We start from the raw sequence: 20,366 nt of genomic DNA, 5'->3' as shown, positions 1-20,366 counted from the left end.
TCTTTTTCTCCTTGACTGTGGTGGGTGAGATCTCTGCAATGGTATGAGGGAATGACCTTGAGAGATAGGGGAAGAGATGCTGCATAGGGATAAATGAAAGGGGGGGTTCTCTCCTCAGCTTAATGGGCAAAGAAAGAAACTGTAAAAGGATCCTCTCTTATAAATCAGACTGTTAAAAGTGACCATGGGACATTGGTATTTTCAGACTTGCAATTTTACACTGGGGCACCACTTCTTAAGAGAAAAGTTTGTAGTGTTGTACCTATCAGATTACAATGAAGGAGCTTTTGTCTTAAGATAGAATCTTTTTGTGCAAACTGCTTGGTTTTAGGTTTCTCAAAGTTGAATCTTAAGGTGCAGAGGAATATCTGTTTTGTCCTCTTTATGTGAATGAATCAGAAAATACACATACAGAAAAACACAAAATTGTACTTAACTCATATTAAACAAAAACAGAAAAATGACATGTAAAATGACTCCCAATGTCCAGTGTTTAATTTATTAAAATGGTTCTTATGTATCACTATAGAAATGTGTTACTCTAAAAGTAATAATTATTCTTTTTATAGAGTTATAAGTTTGGATTATTTCTACTCATTCTCTTTTCTTACCAAATGTGAGCTGGTTAAGATATTTGACCAGTTTGAAACAAATCTTACTGTTTCCCAATTGTATTCCAGCCAGTACTTCATTATATTTAGTTGCTAATTCTTTTTTTTATTAAAAAGTTTTACAATACATTTTATCTTTAACAAAAAAAACCCCTCCCAACCCCCTCCCCTCCCACCCTCTTCCCCCTCCCCAACCCCTCCCTCCCTTTCCCCCCCCCACTTCCCAGAGCTGAATACAGGGTATAAAAATACAAACAATCATAATCTAACTTACGCAAACAATCCTAAACTATTTAAACTATCGCACTTTAACTCATATAGATAAACTCCAAACATATATATATCATATCAATAATTATTCAAATACAAAATAATACTTTTTAATCTAATACCCAATAAAAACAATCACAGATAAGACAATTTATATCAATTTTCTAAAACTATTCTTCTTTCCAACTAGGCTTTAAATTCATACTAAAACCAAGTTTATACAACCTTACCTTCTCCTAATATAAAATATTACAAGTTAACTTCAGTCACAGATAAAACAATTTATATCAATTTTTTAAAACTATTCCTCTTTCCAACTAGGCTTTAAATTCATACTAAAACCAAGTTTATACAACCTTTCCTTCTCCTAATATATTATACAACTTAAAATACCATACATTACTTTCCAAACTTAAAATTTTTTATATAATCACATCAATCTTATATTTTCTATTACCTGTTCAATTATTACCCATAAAAATATTACAAGTTAACTTTCATCTATAATTTTTCCCAAAGTTGCACCAAAGCATATCACAAAGTATATACCAACCACACAATATCCACCTTCTTATCACACCGTAACTATGCATACCAACCAAATAACAAATCATAACCTACAGAATATCAGTAAGCACTACTACAAATTTTCCCAATTAAATTTTCATAATCATCTTAAAACTAAAGCAACATAAAATATTACATAGTTATTTAATAAGGGTGAAAAGTATATCCCCAAATATTTAGTCCTTCTGACAATTTCAATTCCCATAATCCTTATTACAATATTATCTCCTGCAGTTATGCAACTAAATCTTCAGGCCTGGTTCATTCGTCCAGAAGCAGCACGTCTCTTCCAATTTCTGGCCTTCTCCAGTGGTACTGAAATTTGATCCACTCCTGTAGCTTTCACATCTGTCTGTATTAGCCCTTCATCATCTTGTAGATTCTCTTTATAACGTTGAGACTCTCTCTCACCTTTTTTCTTTGTAGATTCCAAGAATGGTATGGGGGCTGCTTTTAAAACATTACTGTAGAAATCACGTGCCTGAATCACCGTAGTAAAACAATGCCTCGTACCTTCATAGGTCACCACCATACCCACTGGTATCTGCCATCTAAACTTGATATCACGTCGTCTCAATTCTTGTGTCAAAAAAGCAAATTCCTTCCTTTTTCTTAAAATTCTTGAAGGGATCTCTTTTAAAATCAGAACTTTTTGCTCAGCAATTACAAAATCAATATTGTAGGAGGCCTGGATAACTTCATTTCTAATCATTCTCTTTGTAAAATAAACCACCACATCTCTGGGTAATTTCCTTTGTCTTGCAATCCAAGAATTAACACGAAAAATTTTATCTATATCTTCCATTATTTCATCTGCTGGTCGTCTCAGCACCCCCTCCAAAGCCTCAGAAACCATTTTCTTCAAATTTTCCTTAGGATTTTCTTTTAGGCCTCTAATCCTTAAAGCAAACTCCATCTGATAATACTCTGTCGAGATCAAATCATAATCAATTTTCTCTACCACATTTTCAATTTCTGTCATTTTTGCTTCCAATCTAATATCATTTTGAGTAAGATCTTCCACTCTTTCATCCAAATTCTCAATGCATTTAACCATGCCTTGCATTGCAGATATAATGTCTGCTCTCAGTTCTGTTAATTTCTCTGTAATCTTTTCATCCATAACCTTAGCTAGTTTTTCTGTTAACTTTTCCTCCAACTTTTTATCCATTATCTCAGCAAATTGTTGCATTTGCTTTTCCATAGTCTCTTGCAGCAAATTCTGCAAATCTTTTACTGTAAAAGCTGATGCAGATACGGGTGCAGGGGACAATAAAGTTTTCAACGAAGACTGCTGCACCAGAGCAGGAACTTTAGAAGATATAGCCGCCATTTTCACCCACTATTATTAGCTACGCACTTCCACTTACGAGCTCAGCAAAGTCCATTGAGTTAAAGATCAAAACACCATCTTCACCAAAATCTCCTGCATCGCTCTGCCTGCGTCCTCGTTCTCAAAAATTCTTCCTTGCTAGCAGGGATGGTTGCGAATGCCCTGTTCTGCTCCAAAAAACCCAGAGCAGAGGCGCCTCGTAGTCCGGAGCATGCCCAGGCTTCGGGGGGGCTCAATCCTTCAGCCGCCAAAACTTTAAGTTCTGGCGGCCCCGGAGAGCTCTACCCCTACCTGGGCGCTCACCCCCTCCTCTTCTCCCGAGGAGGGGGCTTCCGAGCCGCCGAAACAGCTGATCAGCGCTGTTTTCGGCGGCTCTACGGAGCCGCGAGGCTGACAGCCGAAGAATGGCTGCCTCCGGCGACGCCTTGCCATCCGGAAGAGTTATAAGTTTGGATTATTTCTACTCATTCTCTTTTCTTACCAAATGTGAGCTGGTTAAGATATTTGACCAGTTTGAAACAAATCTTACTGTTTCCCAATTGTATTCCAGCCAGTACTTCATTATATTTAGTTGCTAATTCTTGTCAAGGATCTTTTGTCTAAGTCTCTAAGAGCTGCCATATCCTGTTTTTCTCCCAAAGTCAGCATTGTTTCTAATGTAAAACTCATTTTTGTCTTCAATTTGCCATTTCCAAGTTGACTGGAATTTACGTAACAAGGTAAGTGAAGTTAAGCCTTGGGATTGAAAATTAATCTTTAGCCTATATTTGAAAATATTTAGCCTGGACCTTGACTCATCCTTTGCCAGTCTTGCCTACTGCATTAGGAACATATCTTATTAATTAGATGTAAAGCTCTTCAAGGCAGGCAAGCTCAGGAAAAAAGGAAGGACTTGGATTTTTGGAAAGATTGCTGGTGAGTCTTTTAAATTGAAAGCTTGCCCAATTTTCCAGCTCAACCTATACCTATCGTAATTAAAGTCGTGTTACTCTGAGCCTCTTTCCCATGATCTTCCCAGGCACTGGACTCAAGCTGGAAGGGACCTTGGAGGTCTTCTAGTCCAGCCATTTTTAACTGGCTTAACTTGTTCTAAATATACTCTTATAGTCAGTTATTATGGTCCCAGTTGAGAACCAAAAAAATGAATAAATACAAATTAAGAATTATCCATATAAATCACATTTTCATTTCCCCCAAATAATACAGGATTGTTTCATATTTTTACTGTTTGGACTTAGAGGAATTTGGGAGGTTCTACCTGCTTTTTTCTAAGCATCGACCATGAGCACTTCCTTCCCAGACCTGGGCTTTGCTTACAGGGCCTTACCAGCTGGTTGCCCAAATCTGATTCTCATTCACTTTTCTATTACATCTCACACAGCCTCTCCCTTTTCCCTAACAAAAGATCCTGCACTCTGGCCAAACCCCCATGCTTTCCAGGGTCTGTCACTTCAACAGTTCCTTTCTGTGGTTAGGAAAGGCCAAAGACAGCAAAATCCAACTGTGATTGTGAAAAGGGTCTTCTCATTCACACACACAGAGAGACATATACACATTTCCTTCACTCCCTGGGCTTTAAAGTTAAAATTTAGAGGTACACACCTTCTTTCCAAAGCAGCCCTTGAGCTCAAACTCAAAACTCCCTTTACTATCCTCGCTCCATAAGGGCAGGGCCTGGGAAACCTATCCACAGATACATGGGGTCTGCTGCTGGCAAGATGGAGCTTACCAGTCTTAGTCCACTAGATAGGTTAGCTTGGAGTCCCATTTGGGGTGCCAAATTGTTGAAAGAAAAATCTTCATCAGGGTCCAGTCCAAGCCATGAATATTCAAAATGGAGACTGCTTTAGAAAGAAGGTTGTAGTTTATTGAAGAGGAGAGCCAGACAGAAAAATGGGTCTAGAAAAACTGACCACATGTAGTAGAGAGTGGTGAGTTTTTATACCTTCTTGAGCTTTTGTTTGGAGTTGTTCCCGTGGCATGAACTTTGACCTGAGTCTGACTGTGCCTTTCTGGTATTCTGATAGTGGTGTCCCAAAGGTCATATCCTATTTCCCTGTGGCTGCGGCTGCTGAGTGTTGGGATTTTTTGGTGTGAGGGATTGTTGATTCTAGGGATCTCTTTCTAATCCCAGCTTCCTGATTCCAATCTTTCTGACAAGATTATCACATTTGCATTTCTGCAGACCTGGTTTCTGTTTGGGGCAGAGAGACTTGGAGGGGTGGGGTTGGTTTCTGTCTTTAAAATCCTCTGGGGAAATATATTCTGCCTTTTTAATATTTCCCAAAATATTTCTTTCTATGGATTCTTTCTACAATAGAATTTTATATTAATATATTATGTAACATATATCAAGGACTTCAGATGAAATATGTATTATCCTGAAGAATTCATTTTGTAAAAATGCCAAATGTAGAGTTTAATGGCATAATTGTTATGTGCTAATATGTTTATTAAACATAATGAAGAAATGGAGATACAGGGTGCATTTTGATGTAATATCATCCAGTTTTTAGAAAAAAATATCGACAACAGTCTTTTCTGCATGGTTGTGCCCTGTTTTATCTGGACATAATTTTCTGTTGCATCTCAATTTGCTTCAGGTCATTATCAAAATTCAACTCTGAAGTAATTAAGTTTTTAATATGCTGTGACATATCACTATTTCATTTTTGGAAATGGAATTAACATACATTTTCTTTTAAAGTAAATACTTACAGTATTCATTGCAAAAGCTTTTCTACCATTGTAAATCTGAAGATAATAATTATTTGGAGAGGAGCTCAGTGCCTAGTAACTTCACGGACTGTGGGGTCCTTCATATCAGCTTCTATCAACTTCCAAGTCTAGTCAACACTCCTGAGAGATCATGGTTGTCTCCACCCAGGCAAATTTCTCAAGTACAGTCAAGGCCAGTTAGATGCTGCTATGTTTACCAGGTAAAAAAATTGCAGCTCTGACTTCATTTAATTTTTTTCTATTCTAGTCTGTCCCTGAAGATTTACAGTTTAAAAATCAATCAAAACAACCCATGTCCCATGGTTAAAGTATAAAAAGACATAGGCAGGAAATGACACTGAGCCAACTAATATCATTACATGTATTTGTTAGATTTACATTCTGCCTCTTATTCAACTGCTTTCTTTCTTCCCATTTTCTCCTACATCAAATGGTGAATGACTGGCCCAAAATCACTCAGTGAACCTTCAGGGGTAAAAGTAGACTAGAATCTCTGCTTCCCCATCCATTCCTGATTTAATACCTCATCCATTGCTCTATGTTGGTTCTCACACTGCCACATAGTTCTCATAAGAAGCAGCAGTGGTGGAAATGTATGTGTATGCCTTGGAGTCAGGGTTGAATCCCAGTATCTGCCTGAACAATTCCCTGCAGTTTTCCTGGAAAAAAATTCAGAAGTCTATAGAGATTCTCAGTAATCCAGGTCATAGTTGTTCCAAAGATGTTTTTTCATGAAGTTGGGTGAGTCACACTCTTCCAGTCCTAGGAAGGAGGCAATGGCAAAACTCTTCTGAAAAATCCCAAAGATGCTTTTTTACGAGGCAACTAGACTTTCTTGTTTTCCAGCTCTGGCTGGATGGTGAGGAATGGAAGGATTTCATTTGCATTCTTTTTGAGAATCATTGAGGCCCCCTGGAGGTTTATCTGTGTCATCAGGGTCACCTAAGTCAGGGCTTTTCAACCTTTTCACAGATTGTACCATTATTAGGATATGGTAATTTTCAAGTACCATCAGTTACCTAGCAAGGTATCAAAAACTTGATGACCTAAAAAAGGAAAAAAGTGATAGAGTACAAGTAGTCCTCAACTTACAACAGTTCACTTAGTGACTGTGAAGTTACAGCAGCATTGAAAAAGTGACCTATGACCATTTTTTCACACCTATCACAGTTGCAGCATCCCCAGGTCAGATGGTTTACATTCGGATGCTTGGCAACTGATTCATATTTATGATGGTCCCAGGGTCATGTGATCCCCTTTTCTAATCTTTTGACAAGCAAAGTCAATGGCTGGGGGGGGCGTGGCCAGCTCAATGTTGCTCAGGTTGCGGGGTCCTGTGGGGGGTTCGGACGGGACTGTGTGGGGAATCTGGGGCTCTCCAGTGGAGGGGGTGGGACTGGGATGGGTGCCAGGGCTTGGTACACAGGAGGACCCTTGCCGTCCCTCTTTGGCTGTGAGGGGGACTCCCAGACAGTGGCATGGGCTGCCCGGAGTCCTGGGTAGCAGAGGGCAAGCACCCAGCCCAGCCATGAGCTCCCGGGGCACCAGAACCCTGCAGCCCAACCCATTCCATCCCACTTCCCCAAAGGGGCACCTGGCTGCCCTTATCTCCTTGTCAAGGCTGCTGCTGCTGATGTGCCCACTCTCCTTGCTAGGTTGCTCATAGTGGGTGCAGGAGGGCAAAGTGCTTGGGTCAGAGGGAGGCTCAATCCCTCTCCATATGAGGAGACCTGGCTTTGTAACCAAAGCATCCTTAGCAATAGGATGGGAGACCATCAGGATAGGCTAGGAGGAGGAGGCAAAGGGAATGGTGAAAGGGCATTAGGGCTGCTGGTGGCCAAGTGCTAAGGCAGGACTTCCCTCAGACCCTCCCTCTCATTCCAATCTCCTTCCTTCCTTCCTTCCTGTTTCCCTGCCTCCCTCCTTCCCTGCCTCCCTTTTTCATTTCCATCTCCTTCCTTCCTGTTTCCCTCCCTCCCTCCTTCCCTGCTTCCCTTTCTCATTCTTTCTTCCTTCATGTTTTCCTCCCTCCCTGCTTCCCTCTTTCTCATTCCCATCTCCTTCCTTCCTCACTTCTCTTCCTTTCTGTTTCCCTCCCTCCCTCCATCCTTGCCTCCCTCTCATTCCCATCTCCTTCCTTCCTTTCTGTTTTCCTCCCTCCCCCTCATTCCATCTCCTTCCTTCCTTCCCTTCCTTCCTTCTTTCTCATTCCCATCTCCTTCGTACCTTCCTGTTTCCCTGCCTCCCTCCTTCTCATTCCCATCTCCTTCCTTCCTACCTCACTCCATGCCCAGGAAGGGACAAGGGGAGGGGGAGAGGCTGCCATGCTGCCAGTGGCCATGGATTGAAAGGCCACTGTAAATTCCTGGACAAGAGCCACACAGCCTGACCATGTTCTGAGTGCTTCCCTTTCACCCAGGACGTCAGGCCTCATGTACTCGCCAACTCCTGTGCGGATGCCAAGGCAGGTTCGGGTTCTTGCCAGTTTTGCTTCACCCGGACCAGCCTCTCCATGGGTTGAGGAGAATACACTGCTGCCTGCTGAAACCAGACAGGAAGGGGCTCGGCAGCATACCGCAAGTAACATGGACTTGTGGTGTCCCCTCCCGGAGCCCATAGAGCCAGGGTGTGTGAAGTGGGCGAGGAACAGTTGCTGGTCTCCTTCATGGGATGGTGCCTTTCTTCATTCCTCATGGAGGGTGACCCCTCCCCTGCTGCATTTCTTGGCTATTTTTTGCTGCCACCTGTGTGCACAGCCAGCACAGATGGCTGTTATGGAAGCTGTGGATCAGCTACCAGCTGGCCTGTTTTAGATTCTCTCCTCTCTCCCCCCTCCTTTTCTCTTTGGTGCAGCTCCATCTGACTACTCCTCCCAAGGCTGCGTCTTTTTTTCCTCTCCTGCCCAAACTGCCTCCTTTTATAGCCTCTCCTGTCTTCACCCCACTCCTTTCTCTTTCAGGTGTGCCACCTGCCAGGTGCCAATGTAACAACAGTGGTATGCATTGAAAAGCCCTGACCTATGTAGTGCAAATGGGTGTGGAGCCTTCTTAAAACTGCTGAAAGGACTGTGTTGTAGACTGAAGATAAATGATGTTGTATCCCTCCCCCTCTGTTGAGAGATGGCTGTTCAATTTTGAAATAGATGGCCTCTTTGACCCTTCTTTCAAACCAGCGGTCCTTTCTGTCCAAAATGTGGACTTTGCTATCTTGGAAAGAGTGGCCTTTGTCTTTTAAATGCTGATGGACTGCTGAATCTTGTCCTGATGGGTTTGTTCTCCTATGATGTCCAATGTGTTTATGAAGTGGTTGTTTTGTTTCCCCAATGTACAGATCTACACATGGCTCACTGCACTGTACTGCATATACCACATTGCTCAATTTGTGTCTGGATGTTTTATTCTTGAGGTGGACAAGCTTCTCCCATGTGTATTTCTTGGGTTTGAATTGTACATATATGTTGTGTTGGCTGAAAATCAATTGGCAGCATCAATTATCACCTACAATATCACAAAACATCTAACCACCTTATTAGCTCCTCTAGTTAGCTACGCCACCCATAACATCAACAATTCACAGGACGTCACCAGCAGGGTTTGGAAACTAAAACTGGACCCGGATAAGACCATGGTTTCCTATGATGTGCCTTCACCAAACATATAAACTCTGTGGACAGATACGTCAAATTCACATGGAAAGATGTTAAGGAAAATAGTCTAGCTTTCCTGGATTGTGCAGTACACATTAAGGAAGACAGAAGCCTTAACAATGAAGTTTACAGAAAACCACCATGCACAGATCAATATTTACATTTTGATTCTCACTGGAGCACAAAATGGGTGTTATCACAACTCTACACCACCGAGCTCAAGGACTGCCTACCAGAAAAGATGGGAAAGAAAAAGAACTGAAACACATCAAGGAAGCCCTCAGAACTTGTGCCTATCCCAACTGGGCCTTTATCAAATCCCGTAAAAAACATAGCAAGAGTTCCTCCATAACAGACAAAGAAGAAAACAATAAACAAAGCAACATAGTCATTCCATATGTTGCAGGAATATCGGAAAAGCTCAGGAGGATCTTCAGCCAACACATCATATGTGCACACTTCAAACCCAAGAATACACTTGTTCACCCCAAGAATAAAACACCCAGACACAAACTAAGCAACGTGGTATATGCAGTACAATGCAGTGAGCCGTGAGCAGATCTGTACAGATTTAGGAGAAATAAACGATAAAAGATTGGAAAATATTTGGAACAGAATAGTATATACGTATATGTCAGTTAGAGTTAAGAAAAATGGATATAAAGTGATATGGAGGTGGTACCTAACACTACGTAAATTAAATCAAGTAGATGTTAATCAAATATACAAATATTTGCTAGAGGTGCGAGAAAGAGATTGGAACATATAAACATATGTGGTGGGATTGTGATAGCGCACAAAAGATATGGGACATGGTATTTAGGAAAATTAGAGAACTTTTGAAGGTAAATTTAGATATGTCACCGAGCATTGCATTAATGTTACTGGTGGAAAAACAAGATATAAATGAAGCAAAAAAGGAACTGATTGTAAATTTGATAATGGCAGCTAGATTAATGATGGTTAATTATTGGAGACAGAATTGAGTTATTCAAAGAAATGAGTGGTATAATGAAATATGGAATATGGCAATAAATGATAAATTAACAACAGAAATTAAATTTAAAAAGGGATGGTTAAAGTAAATAATTATAATGAAATATGGGATGATTTTATAAAAATAGTCTTGGTTGAAAGCAAAGGGAATAAATTTGCTCAAGAATATATGCTGTTTTGGAGGGGATAAGGGCACAATTGAAATATATGGTGTATTGTTAGTTGTTAAATGAGAATAAATATAGGTAATAAAAATGGTATCCAGGGGTGTGGGTGCACTGTAGTATTTGTACTTTTTATACTGTTTTTTTATTTAGATTTATATGTGTTATGTTTGTATTATTTGTACAAATAAAATTTAAAAAGGGGAAAAAAAGAAAGAGGGGTCAAAGAGGCCATCTATGTAAAAATTGCCCTCTCTCAACAGAGGGAGGGGGATACAACAGCATCTATCTCCAGTCTACAACACAGTACTTTCAAAAGTTCAAAGAAGGCTCCACACCCATTTGCACTACTCAGGTGACCCTGATGACACAAATAAACCTCCAGGTGGCCTCAAATGACTCTCTAAAAGAATGCAAATGGCCAACTGTTTGCAAGGAGTATAAATCCTTCCATTCCCTACCATCTAATTGGAGCTGAAGAAGCTCCTTAGATGAGAAGTGGAATGTCTTTGAAAAGATATAAATGAGATTTTTTTTAAAAAAACAAGGAAGTCCACTTGCCTTGTGAAAAAGAATCTGGGATTTTTCAGAAGTGTTTTGCCATTGCCTCCTTCCTAGGACTGAGAGTGTGACTCACCCAAGGTCATTCAGCTGGCTTTGTGCCCAAGGCAAAACTAGGAACTCAGTCTCCCAGTTTGTATTTGATGCCTCATCCACTACAGCAAACTAACTCTGGATTGAAATGAAACTCCAAGAAATGGAACTCGTCTAAATGATTATAATGCAGCTATAAGTCCTTGGTATGGTATGGAGAGTTGGGGAAGGTGCTTTGGCCATCTATTGGAAAGTGCCATGTACTTTCTGTCACTGCTTGACCATCTTCCTCCTGCTTTGGATTGTTGTGAAGGTCCCAGACCAGCTAAGCATGGAGTAAAACTACAATATGGTAGTCATGGAGGATTGACTTGCAAACCCTTTTTACACTAGTAAATCACTATCATGGCCTTAAAAGTATCAATGAATGAATTAAAAATTTGAGAGGTTTGTTTTCCTATTTTCATTTCAAGTTATGTTAACATGTATAAAGTCCTATTAGGTGCATTTATGAGAAACTAAAATAAAACATAACCAGCCAAAAATGATTTGAATTTTATTATGCAGTATAACTGAATTCAGGGCAGTTATTCAAGCAGGACCAATGAAGCTAATGCATTTTCAAACAAGATGGCATATTTATGGCTTAGAAACCATAAACAAATATAACTGGTAAGGTATATAAGAGGTAGTAGGCTGGCATTTTCATTTGTTGATGATATTAAGTCTAAAGGTCATCCTACATGTAATGTGGCATTTGATGCTCTTCATATTTAGCATCTATATTTAAAAATGCAGATAGCTTCAGTTGATAAATTACTAAGGTCATAACACGTCATTATAGTAGAGCTTCCTTTTCCACCGGGGTAGACAAAAATACTTTTGAGGAAAAATCTTCCTTTCTTTGGTTATTCAGAACTTTTTGAAAAAGAATTGCCATCTTGTTGGATGATAGAACAAGAATGAAAATGGAAGCTTAGTGATAAAGACCATAATATACAAAACCAGGTTTTGTCCCACTGCTACAGCCTTGTATTTGGCTAATACCATGACACCAGTAGCTGAATATTACCAGTAGAAGAATACTTTCTTTGGAGTATAGTAACTACTCTGAAAGCTATTGTAAAATGAATTCTGTTAAATTCATGAAAAATCACAGAATAGCCAAATTAGGACATCATTGTAAACAAACACTTTTTACTTGGTTTAAGCTGCCTAGAGTTGTCTCTAGTAGAAACTGGCAGCATTCTAATTTAATAATTATCAAAAAGTAGGGGAAAATGAATAAATGACTTAAGATCTAATTATTGCGGTGATTTTGACAATGCTGATGGTGTTGAGTGGTGTCCTAGATGTTTTGAGATTGCACCCAAGGGACCTATTACTACAGGTACTATCTTTGCTTTCTTTTGCCACAGCCAGTCTACTTTTGTTTGCAGGTCTTTAATTTTTTATGTTCTCAGTTTTTCTCTTCTATTCTGCTGTATTTAGATACTACTGAGACATCTTTGTCTTTCTTATTAATAATTGTTAAGCCTGGAAAGTTGTGTGGCAGTTGCTAGTCTGTTTGAATTCTAAAGTTCCAGAGCACTTTAGCTTCTTTCATGTTCTATTACTTTCTCTATTTTGTGGACCCACCAGTTCTTTCTTTGAGGCCATTTGTCTTTAATAATTTTTTCCATCTTTATTTATTCTCCTGGACAGAATGTGAAAATTAGTAAGTTAACCAGCAAAAAATGTTTGCCTGAGAGATCTGTTATGAAGAGTCAGCCAAGCAAATTCAACAACTAAAGTAAATTAACACTGAAATATTGTAAAAGGACTGTGACCCTATTGAAATGTTATTCAGTTGAAAATACCTACAGGTTTTCCTATATAAGTAGAAAAAAGCAAGCTAGAACTGTATTGCTACATTATGCTATATATTTCCTAAAAAAAATTGACTCCAGCACAATGGTGTCAGTAATAGTTTAGTGTATCACATTACTTACCTTTGCCTTTTTTATCTTTTAAACAGGGTGAACTGCAACATAAAATAAACTACCTGTAATCAAGAATGTAAAGGCAATTTGCAGTTTTGGCTAGCAATTTCCGTTTGGTAGCATGGGCTAAGCTGATATATTTTTCACCTACACAAAAAGTTCGGCGGCAGTAATTCTGTCAGAGTTTTAATTCTGAACTTGGAAACAAGAATTGCTTCCCCTTATGGGTATCATAAAAAGTACTGTGACAAAATGAGGTCCTCAACCTTTTGGGCACCAGGGACCAGTTACATGGAGAGAGGTTTTTCTGCAGACCGGTGGGGGGGTGGGGGTGGTTTTGTGTGCTGCCTGCATCCCACGGATGGGCTTTGCTTGTTTGTGCAGACCGGTTGCTGACATGCCGTGGCCCAGTACTGGTCCACAGACAAAGGGTTGGAGACTCCTGATTTAGAAGGTTCCTCTTCTATATTTATGTTATCTTCATGATAACACCTGGACAATTTCTAAATTGGGCCACTTGGAGAAGCATCTTGAAAAGATTGAAAAGCTTCAAGATGGCTTGATTATTTCTTGAATTGAGCAATTTACTCTTCAGTTGCCAATAACTGGGAGAGGGGGGGAGGGGGGAGAGGGAGAGAGAGAGAATGGGTAATATGGAAAAGGCAATTATTAACTTAAGAATTTAATTGCATCCTAAAACTTGAGGCTTCTATATTTCACTCTTTTTTCTTCAGGTAAACTCATTTATATAAAATGAATCATAAAAATGAGAAAACATCAGCTTTATGTTTTTCTACTAACCCACAGTTGAATATAAAAGAACAATACATATATTTTAGCTTCACTTTTTAATGCATTTTCATATCCAGTTTGGACTTAACAAAATATACCTTAAAAAACCCTGGTGTACTTACATCAGGGGTCCCCAACCTCCAGGCCATGGACCGGCACCGGGCCGCAGCATGGCACAAACTGGGCCGCACAAACAAGCAAAGCCCCCTTCACAGGATGCAGGCAGCACATGAAACCATGCCTCCTCCATCCACTGAAAAACCTCCACAGATCTGGTCCCTGGTGCCCCAAAGGTTGGGGGCCATTGCTTTACATGGTAATCTTCATAATTCAATGAGATGCAATCATCTAACAATATCAATTAACTTTCAAGGCAACATTATACCAGCATCATTTAAATAATTACACAGAGTATATATTTTTAACCTGTAATCTTTCTGTGGGGGTGGGGGACATCTGTAGATCTCAATATTAACAAAGATATTACTTGAATAATGGAAAATCATTTAAAAACTCCAAATTAGAGGATATCCTTGTCAAATGTCTGTTCTGAAAAACTCTCTTTTAACATGAAAAAATAAAACATATTGTTTTTTAGTCTGGGAAGTGATTTTTTTTCTTTTTGAAGAAAATGCCGTAAAAGCATATTGCCATAGTCAGGCTAGAGACTTAAAGTCTCTAAAGAAACAGTGCAAATTATTAACGAGGCAATGGTTCTGCTTTAGTGCAGTAGATACATTGACAGAAAATATAATACTGCATACAAGTAATATGCACCAATCTTTTCTGCAAAATATATATGGAAATGGCTAGAGGAATATGCCGAAAGCACTTTTTAAAGTAATTGTTTCTTTCTAGACTTTTAGGAAACCTGGATGGATGAAAACAACACACATTTCTTATCTTTTTTTATCTTTATTCAAAGTTTCTTACATATTTCCCGCCCTCAAAAAAGTAATTGCTTTTCCTTCCAGCCATTTAGATTCTTAAAAAGAAAGGACTTTTTCTTCCACTGAAAAAGGAAAGTGACCAAAAACTAAGAAATGAAATACAGGGTTATGTTATAGGTTGGCTTATCTTGTCCATAGAAAAGGCAGACTCTTTTTAAATCTTATAGCAGTCTGGGTAAGTGTGAAACAAGAAGACCAAGTAAACAGACTAGACAGATTTATATTTATTTTTATTTCTCATTATTCCCTGCACACGTCAGAGGACTGGGGCTGAATTTGTAGTGAAGACTGGTTCTTAAGCCAAACATTCTTTGTCAGCTTATTATCTTGGATCCCTGTATCATTACCCCAATCAACATTAACTCTGTCTAGGAAGAAATATTTACAGAAATATGCACATAATGACATATATAATAAGCATTACTTAAGAAAAAGGTTATAGTGCATCAAATGTCCTTCTAACTGCAGCATAAAAAATAGGCTGAAAGACATGTTTTAAATGATCCAGAAATATAGAATTCTGACACCCTCCTTACCACCAAACAGTAGCACAAAGCTAACAAATTCACTTGAAATGATGAGGCAGCATGAGGTGGACTTTATGCAGTTTAGAGAGAGTGATAATGTTGAAATGGAACTGGTTTTTCATTGAGTCAGCAGAAACATTCTCAAGAACATAAGGGGACCTTCCGTAGGAGGCAGATGCATATCTTCTCCAACTTAACCAGTTTTTCTTCTTTGGAATGGCCTTTTCAGTTATGCTTTTTTCTTCTGCTTGTTTTTATTATCTTGTCAAAAAGAGAAGAAGGTTTAAAAATGATGATTATGCAACTCCTCCTCTGCATGTGCAATTAATATTTCTATAGTTGGCCCATAAATAAAACTTTTGTCCTCTCACATTGGAAGAGAAATTCTGTCATTAGACATTCTCTGCCAGACCCTTTATTCACACTTCTAAATATGACAGATTCATGTTGTCTGTCTAGTTTTTGATGTAAGATTTATATAATCCTTAAAACATTTCAACTGTAGGAATCATTTGACTTTTCCTATTGCTGACATAGGGAATAGGCAACCATTTAGGCTGCTTTCATGTTGTGATTTCAATATGACAGGATGTGAAATGCAGCAGCAAGAACAATTCTAGATAGAAATTACAAAGTTGTGAAAATACCTGTGCCTCTTAAAACCTAAAAAATATAGGGCAACATCTACAAAATACTTTTGAGTTTCAGTTCTATATACATTATTGTTGAATCAATAGGGATTGCTTAGGAGTAGACTTGTAGAGATTTGCAGTCTACCTGAGTCTCAAAGAAGACAAGAGGAACAGAGGGGAAAATAAATTCTATGTGTACGTGTGTGTATTAATGCAATTCTACTTCCACTGAATTAAACATAAATTATTTTTGAAATTTCCTTTTTAGAAATCTATAAGTCAGCCAGCTGACTGCATCAAAATTAAAACAGAAAAATATGTTCTATCAGTACATTTTTTAGTGTACTGAAATAAAAGGGAGGGTACTTTGGAATACTGTCTAACTGATTGCTCTGTCTATAAACAAAGCAGGTGTCATTTGGAGAGAAGGGAGGGGAGAGGAAAGGGGAAGGGGAAGGGAGGTTCATATTGGTCAGAGATGCTGTCCCAAACAGCATATGGAGGAGGCCAGAAAATTTGTTTCTACCATCTTAAATGTACTGATAGAATAGACTGGAATAGAAACATATTTGGACTGTGCACTTCCCCAACAGACAAAAAAAAAGCAGACAAACATAAATACTTAAAGCAGAGAGGGTCATCTGTTAATACATGGTGACTGTATTTATTAGGGGCCCCATGGGAGACTAGTAGACATTGTGACATCATCTTCAATAAGGACAACTTAGGAGGATCTATGTTTTCTAAACTACCAGAGGTTAAAGGGATAACATTAGTACCTTAAGCTTTAAGACATCTTTTTAGCAATTTGATTTCCCCAAATCATGAACATTTCTCTAACTTTACCTCAAACGGACAATTTGGATTTTAGAAATGGGAAAATATGGTTCTGTAACAAAAAAAACTACACTGATTTGACAAGAAATGCTTGTTTATCGTATTTATATTCTGCTTTTCTTTGCTGAAACAATCTAAAAGTGAGTGATTATAACGTTCCTGCTTAGGAATAATTAATATCTTCTCTGGGTTAAGGCATAAATCAGTAGCCGTGTTTAACATGACATTGGAGAGTGAAATTAGACATAAATTAAATGTGTTTTTGTGTTTAGTGGAAGGGGTATTTAAATTAACAGAATTGATAAATAATATATTTAGAAATAACAAAATAACAGAGTAGGAAAAGACCTTGAAGATCTAGTCCACCCCCCTGCTCAAGCAGGAGACCCTATACCTTTTCAGACAAATGGCTGTCCAATTTTTTCTTAAAATCTCCAGCGATGGAATAACCACAAGTTCTGAAGGCAACCCTTTCCACTGATTAATTGTTCTCACTGTCAGGAAATTTCTCCTTCTTCTGCTGCCTTGAGGAAAATTCTGGAGCAAGTCTCTGCTTTGAGAGGTGGGGAGAATGGAATAGGCTTACCTGTCTTCTTTATGCTTTTCTTGCACTCCTGAACATGTTATGCTTGTTTCTTTTTCTGGAAAATTCTCTTCACTCATGTCACTATAACTGTCACTAAACAGAAAAGAATAAATAATTTAAGAATCCAATTTTTACATAAAGTTTCCCAGCTATCTATTTCTTACTGCAAAAGCAATCAGCATTATGGTTTTTTTCAGATCTGTTCATATTGATGCAAGAATTAAATCAACTAACTCACTCATTGAAATCAATGGTGCTTAAAAATACTTAGCTTTGGCTTGATTCAGTCCTTAGGGTAATTTATACAGTACTCATTTCATCATCTGTTTTCCTTTGGAAGGCATGTTAATTACCTCAAGAGGAATAAGAACTTCATTCTGTAACCATGTGATAAATTACCAAAATATAGAATATTAATCATAGAAAATAATAGTCCATAAATGATGTGGTTGGCTGAATTGACTCTATCTTCATCCAATTAATTTGATATTAAGAAATTGTTTTAATATTTTTTTACAGTAGGATAAATCTACAAAGCCACTTTATGGTTTAAGAGCTGTGGTGGTGCAGTGGTTAGAATGCAGTATTGCAGGCTAACAATGGAGACTGTCAGCAGTTCGCTTCAAGGTTGATTTAGCCTTCCTTCCTTCTGAGGATCCAAATGAAGACCCAGATTGTTGGGAGAAATATGCTGACTCTGTAAACTGCTTAGAGAGGACAATAAAGCACTCTGAAGCAGTATATAAGTCTAAGTGCTATTGCTATTTAAAACAGTGTTTCGCACAAGTCTGAAAGCTCGGAAGACAAAACCTCTGGTCCCAGTGACCGATTCTGCAGTGTTTCCCAAACTTGGCAGCTTTAAGATGTGTAATTTCTGGCTCCAGAATTTCCAGCCAGTTGCCAATTTTGAGAAATACTGCTTTAGAATATAAAGTTTTTTAATCCTGCTGGTTCCAGAGAAAGATAAGTGGAGTTCTCGGTGTTCTACTGCTACCTTTTCCCTTCTTAGTATCTTAATACTTATTGAAAATTTCTGTCAAGGACAAATCAAGGAAATAACAATGATTATAGCATGTGGTTTTACGTATTATACCAATCCAATCACTATGGTTTATATACTATTCTTAATGACTTGCGTGACAACTGTGACTCAACATTCAGAATATTTTGCATATTGTAGTATTTTGTGTGAATGTAGTCCTGATACGAATGTAATACATATCAGACAACAGTAAAAATACTGAATAAGATGAAAGACTATGAGAAAAAATCCTTAGCATAAATATAATCTTGTCTCAAAATATTTTATTTCCAAATTAAATTTTTCCTGAATTTGTCCCAAAGGTGCTTTTTCAAGAGGCAACTGGACTCTCTTGTTTTTCTTTGAAGACATTTCACTTCTCATCCAAGAAGCTTCTTCAGCTCTGACTGGATGGTGGGGTATGGAAGGATTTATATTCCTTGCGGACAGCTAGTCATTTGCATTCTTTTAGAGAGCTGTTGAGGCTGCAGGATGTTTTCTGCCCTGTGTCCCTTTACTGTTGATCACAGGCTGTGTTCAAGTGAAGCGAGACATCTTCAAAGAAAAACAAGGAAGTCTAATTGCCTCTTGAAAAAGCACCTTTGGGACAGCCATGACCTCGATGACTGAGAATTTCCACAGACATTTTCCTGAAATTATTTTTCTAGTAATCAAAATAAGAACTACAATGACTAATACGGGCTCTACTTACAGGAAATAAACAAACAATTGTGTTCTGATTTCAAAATTAAAGAATTATACTCATGGAACTGTCATGATTCCAATAGATGAAACCAATTAAAAGAACTTCAAGGCAAGAATTTCTTCCTCAAAGAACATTTTATTCAGGAAACAAAGTATTGGCACATAGTGGAGCCCAAGACTGAGATTCCCTCCCCCCAGATACAAAGTAACAAGTTGCAATTCCCACCCCACAAAATCTGTCATAAATCACATTCCCCAATTAGCACAAGACGTGGGCTTTTCTCTCTGGCTCCTCAGCCCGCCAAAAGCTTATCAGACAATGTCCTTGAGTTCCCACACTTCCGCATTGTTATGGCTAGCTAAACTCTCAAGCATTTACCCCATCCCCCCTTTTACATCGGAACTCTAAAAGAACAGAAAAAGCACATTAAAAACAAAGGTAAAATGGCTGCTGAATCTCAGTTGTCAGAGCATGGATATCCATTGCCACAGTGCTGACAGGAACTATTAAAGTAAGCTGTGTTCCAATTCAACAAAACTGACAATTTTAAATGTAGCGCAAGAGAGTTAATGTTAGGCTTAGTCAAAATAATCCCATTTTAAAATTTTGTCCTATGGTAGATGTAATACTATACTCTGTTGGCATACCTATGGGATAATTGTTAATTAATATATTGAAATTATACTTTGAAAAAGCAAGATAGCAATAGTACTGATGGTTTTCAAATCTTTTGTTGTAGAAAACTTCTAAGAATATAAATGGACAGCCAAGAAACAAACAAATAGATTATCCAACAAATTAACCCAGATATCTCAACAAGGCACAAATGAATAGGCTCAAATGATCTTACTTTGGACACATTATGCAAAGTCCTAGCTCTCTACAGAAGGTTCTCATACTGACAGAGTGGAAGGAAAAAGAAGAACAGGACAACCAGAACAAAGTGGACTCATGGTCCCAATATGCACCACTTGATAACCTGAAGAACCAGGTTAGGGTAGATTGTCACGGAGAAAATCTATTGATTAGATGACTTAAAATCAATTTAAAAAATTCAAATTGCAAACAATGAAAACAACTATTAAGAATACTTTTAATAGGTGGGGGTCTCTTTGACTGAGCAACAACCAAGAGCTGGTTACCAAGGCAATTAATTGCTTAATAGCCCCCTTTTATGACCTCTCAGCAGCCTTTAGAACAAAGAGTTAGCAAACTAAAAAACTTTTCTCCTCTTTGAGTAAAGATTCAGCTCTGAAACAAATTGTTTGCAACAGTAAATCTCTGAACTTTCTCAATTTAGGTGGGAGGCAATTTTTTGGAGAAGACAGACAGGAAATTCTAATGTTACATCTTGATTTCACAAAACTCAAGCTTACAAACACAGTCCTTTGCAATTAAAAATATTCAAGGCAC

At 38.3% G+C, this 20,366-nt stretch overlaps 1 protein-coding gene across 5 annotated transcripts in view; it reads right to left on the bottom strand.

Annotated features, from left to right (window-relative positions):
- Positions 1 to 13,684: 13,684 nt before the first annotated feature.
- Positions 13,685 to 20,366, bottom strand: part of CTPS2 (CTP synthase 2) — a 147,054-nt gene continuing 140,372 nt past the window's right edge. For all 5 annotated transcript variants that reach the window (XM_081327030.1, XM_081327028.1, XM_081327029.1 and 2 more), the window contains 2 exons: positions 17,227 to 17,319; positions 13,685 to 15,432 (listed from right to left, as the gene is read on the bottom strand). In XM_081327030.1, coding sequence (XP_081183156.1) covers positions 15,429 to 15,432; positions 17,227 to 17,319 — 97 coding nt within the window. In that variant the 3' untranslated portion in view covers positions 13,685 to 15,428. The remainder of the gene's footprint in view (positions 15,433 to 17,226; positions 17,320 to 20,366) is intronic.

This window comes from Vipera berus, assembly GCF_964194415.1.
Source record: "Vipera berus genome assembly, chromosome: 4".
NCBI classification, from domain to species: domain Eukaryota; kingdom Metazoa; phylum Chordata; class Lepidosauria; order Squamata; family Viperidae; genus Vipera; species Vipera berus.
This window is presented reverse-complemented; position numbering and strand designations above follow the sequence as displayed.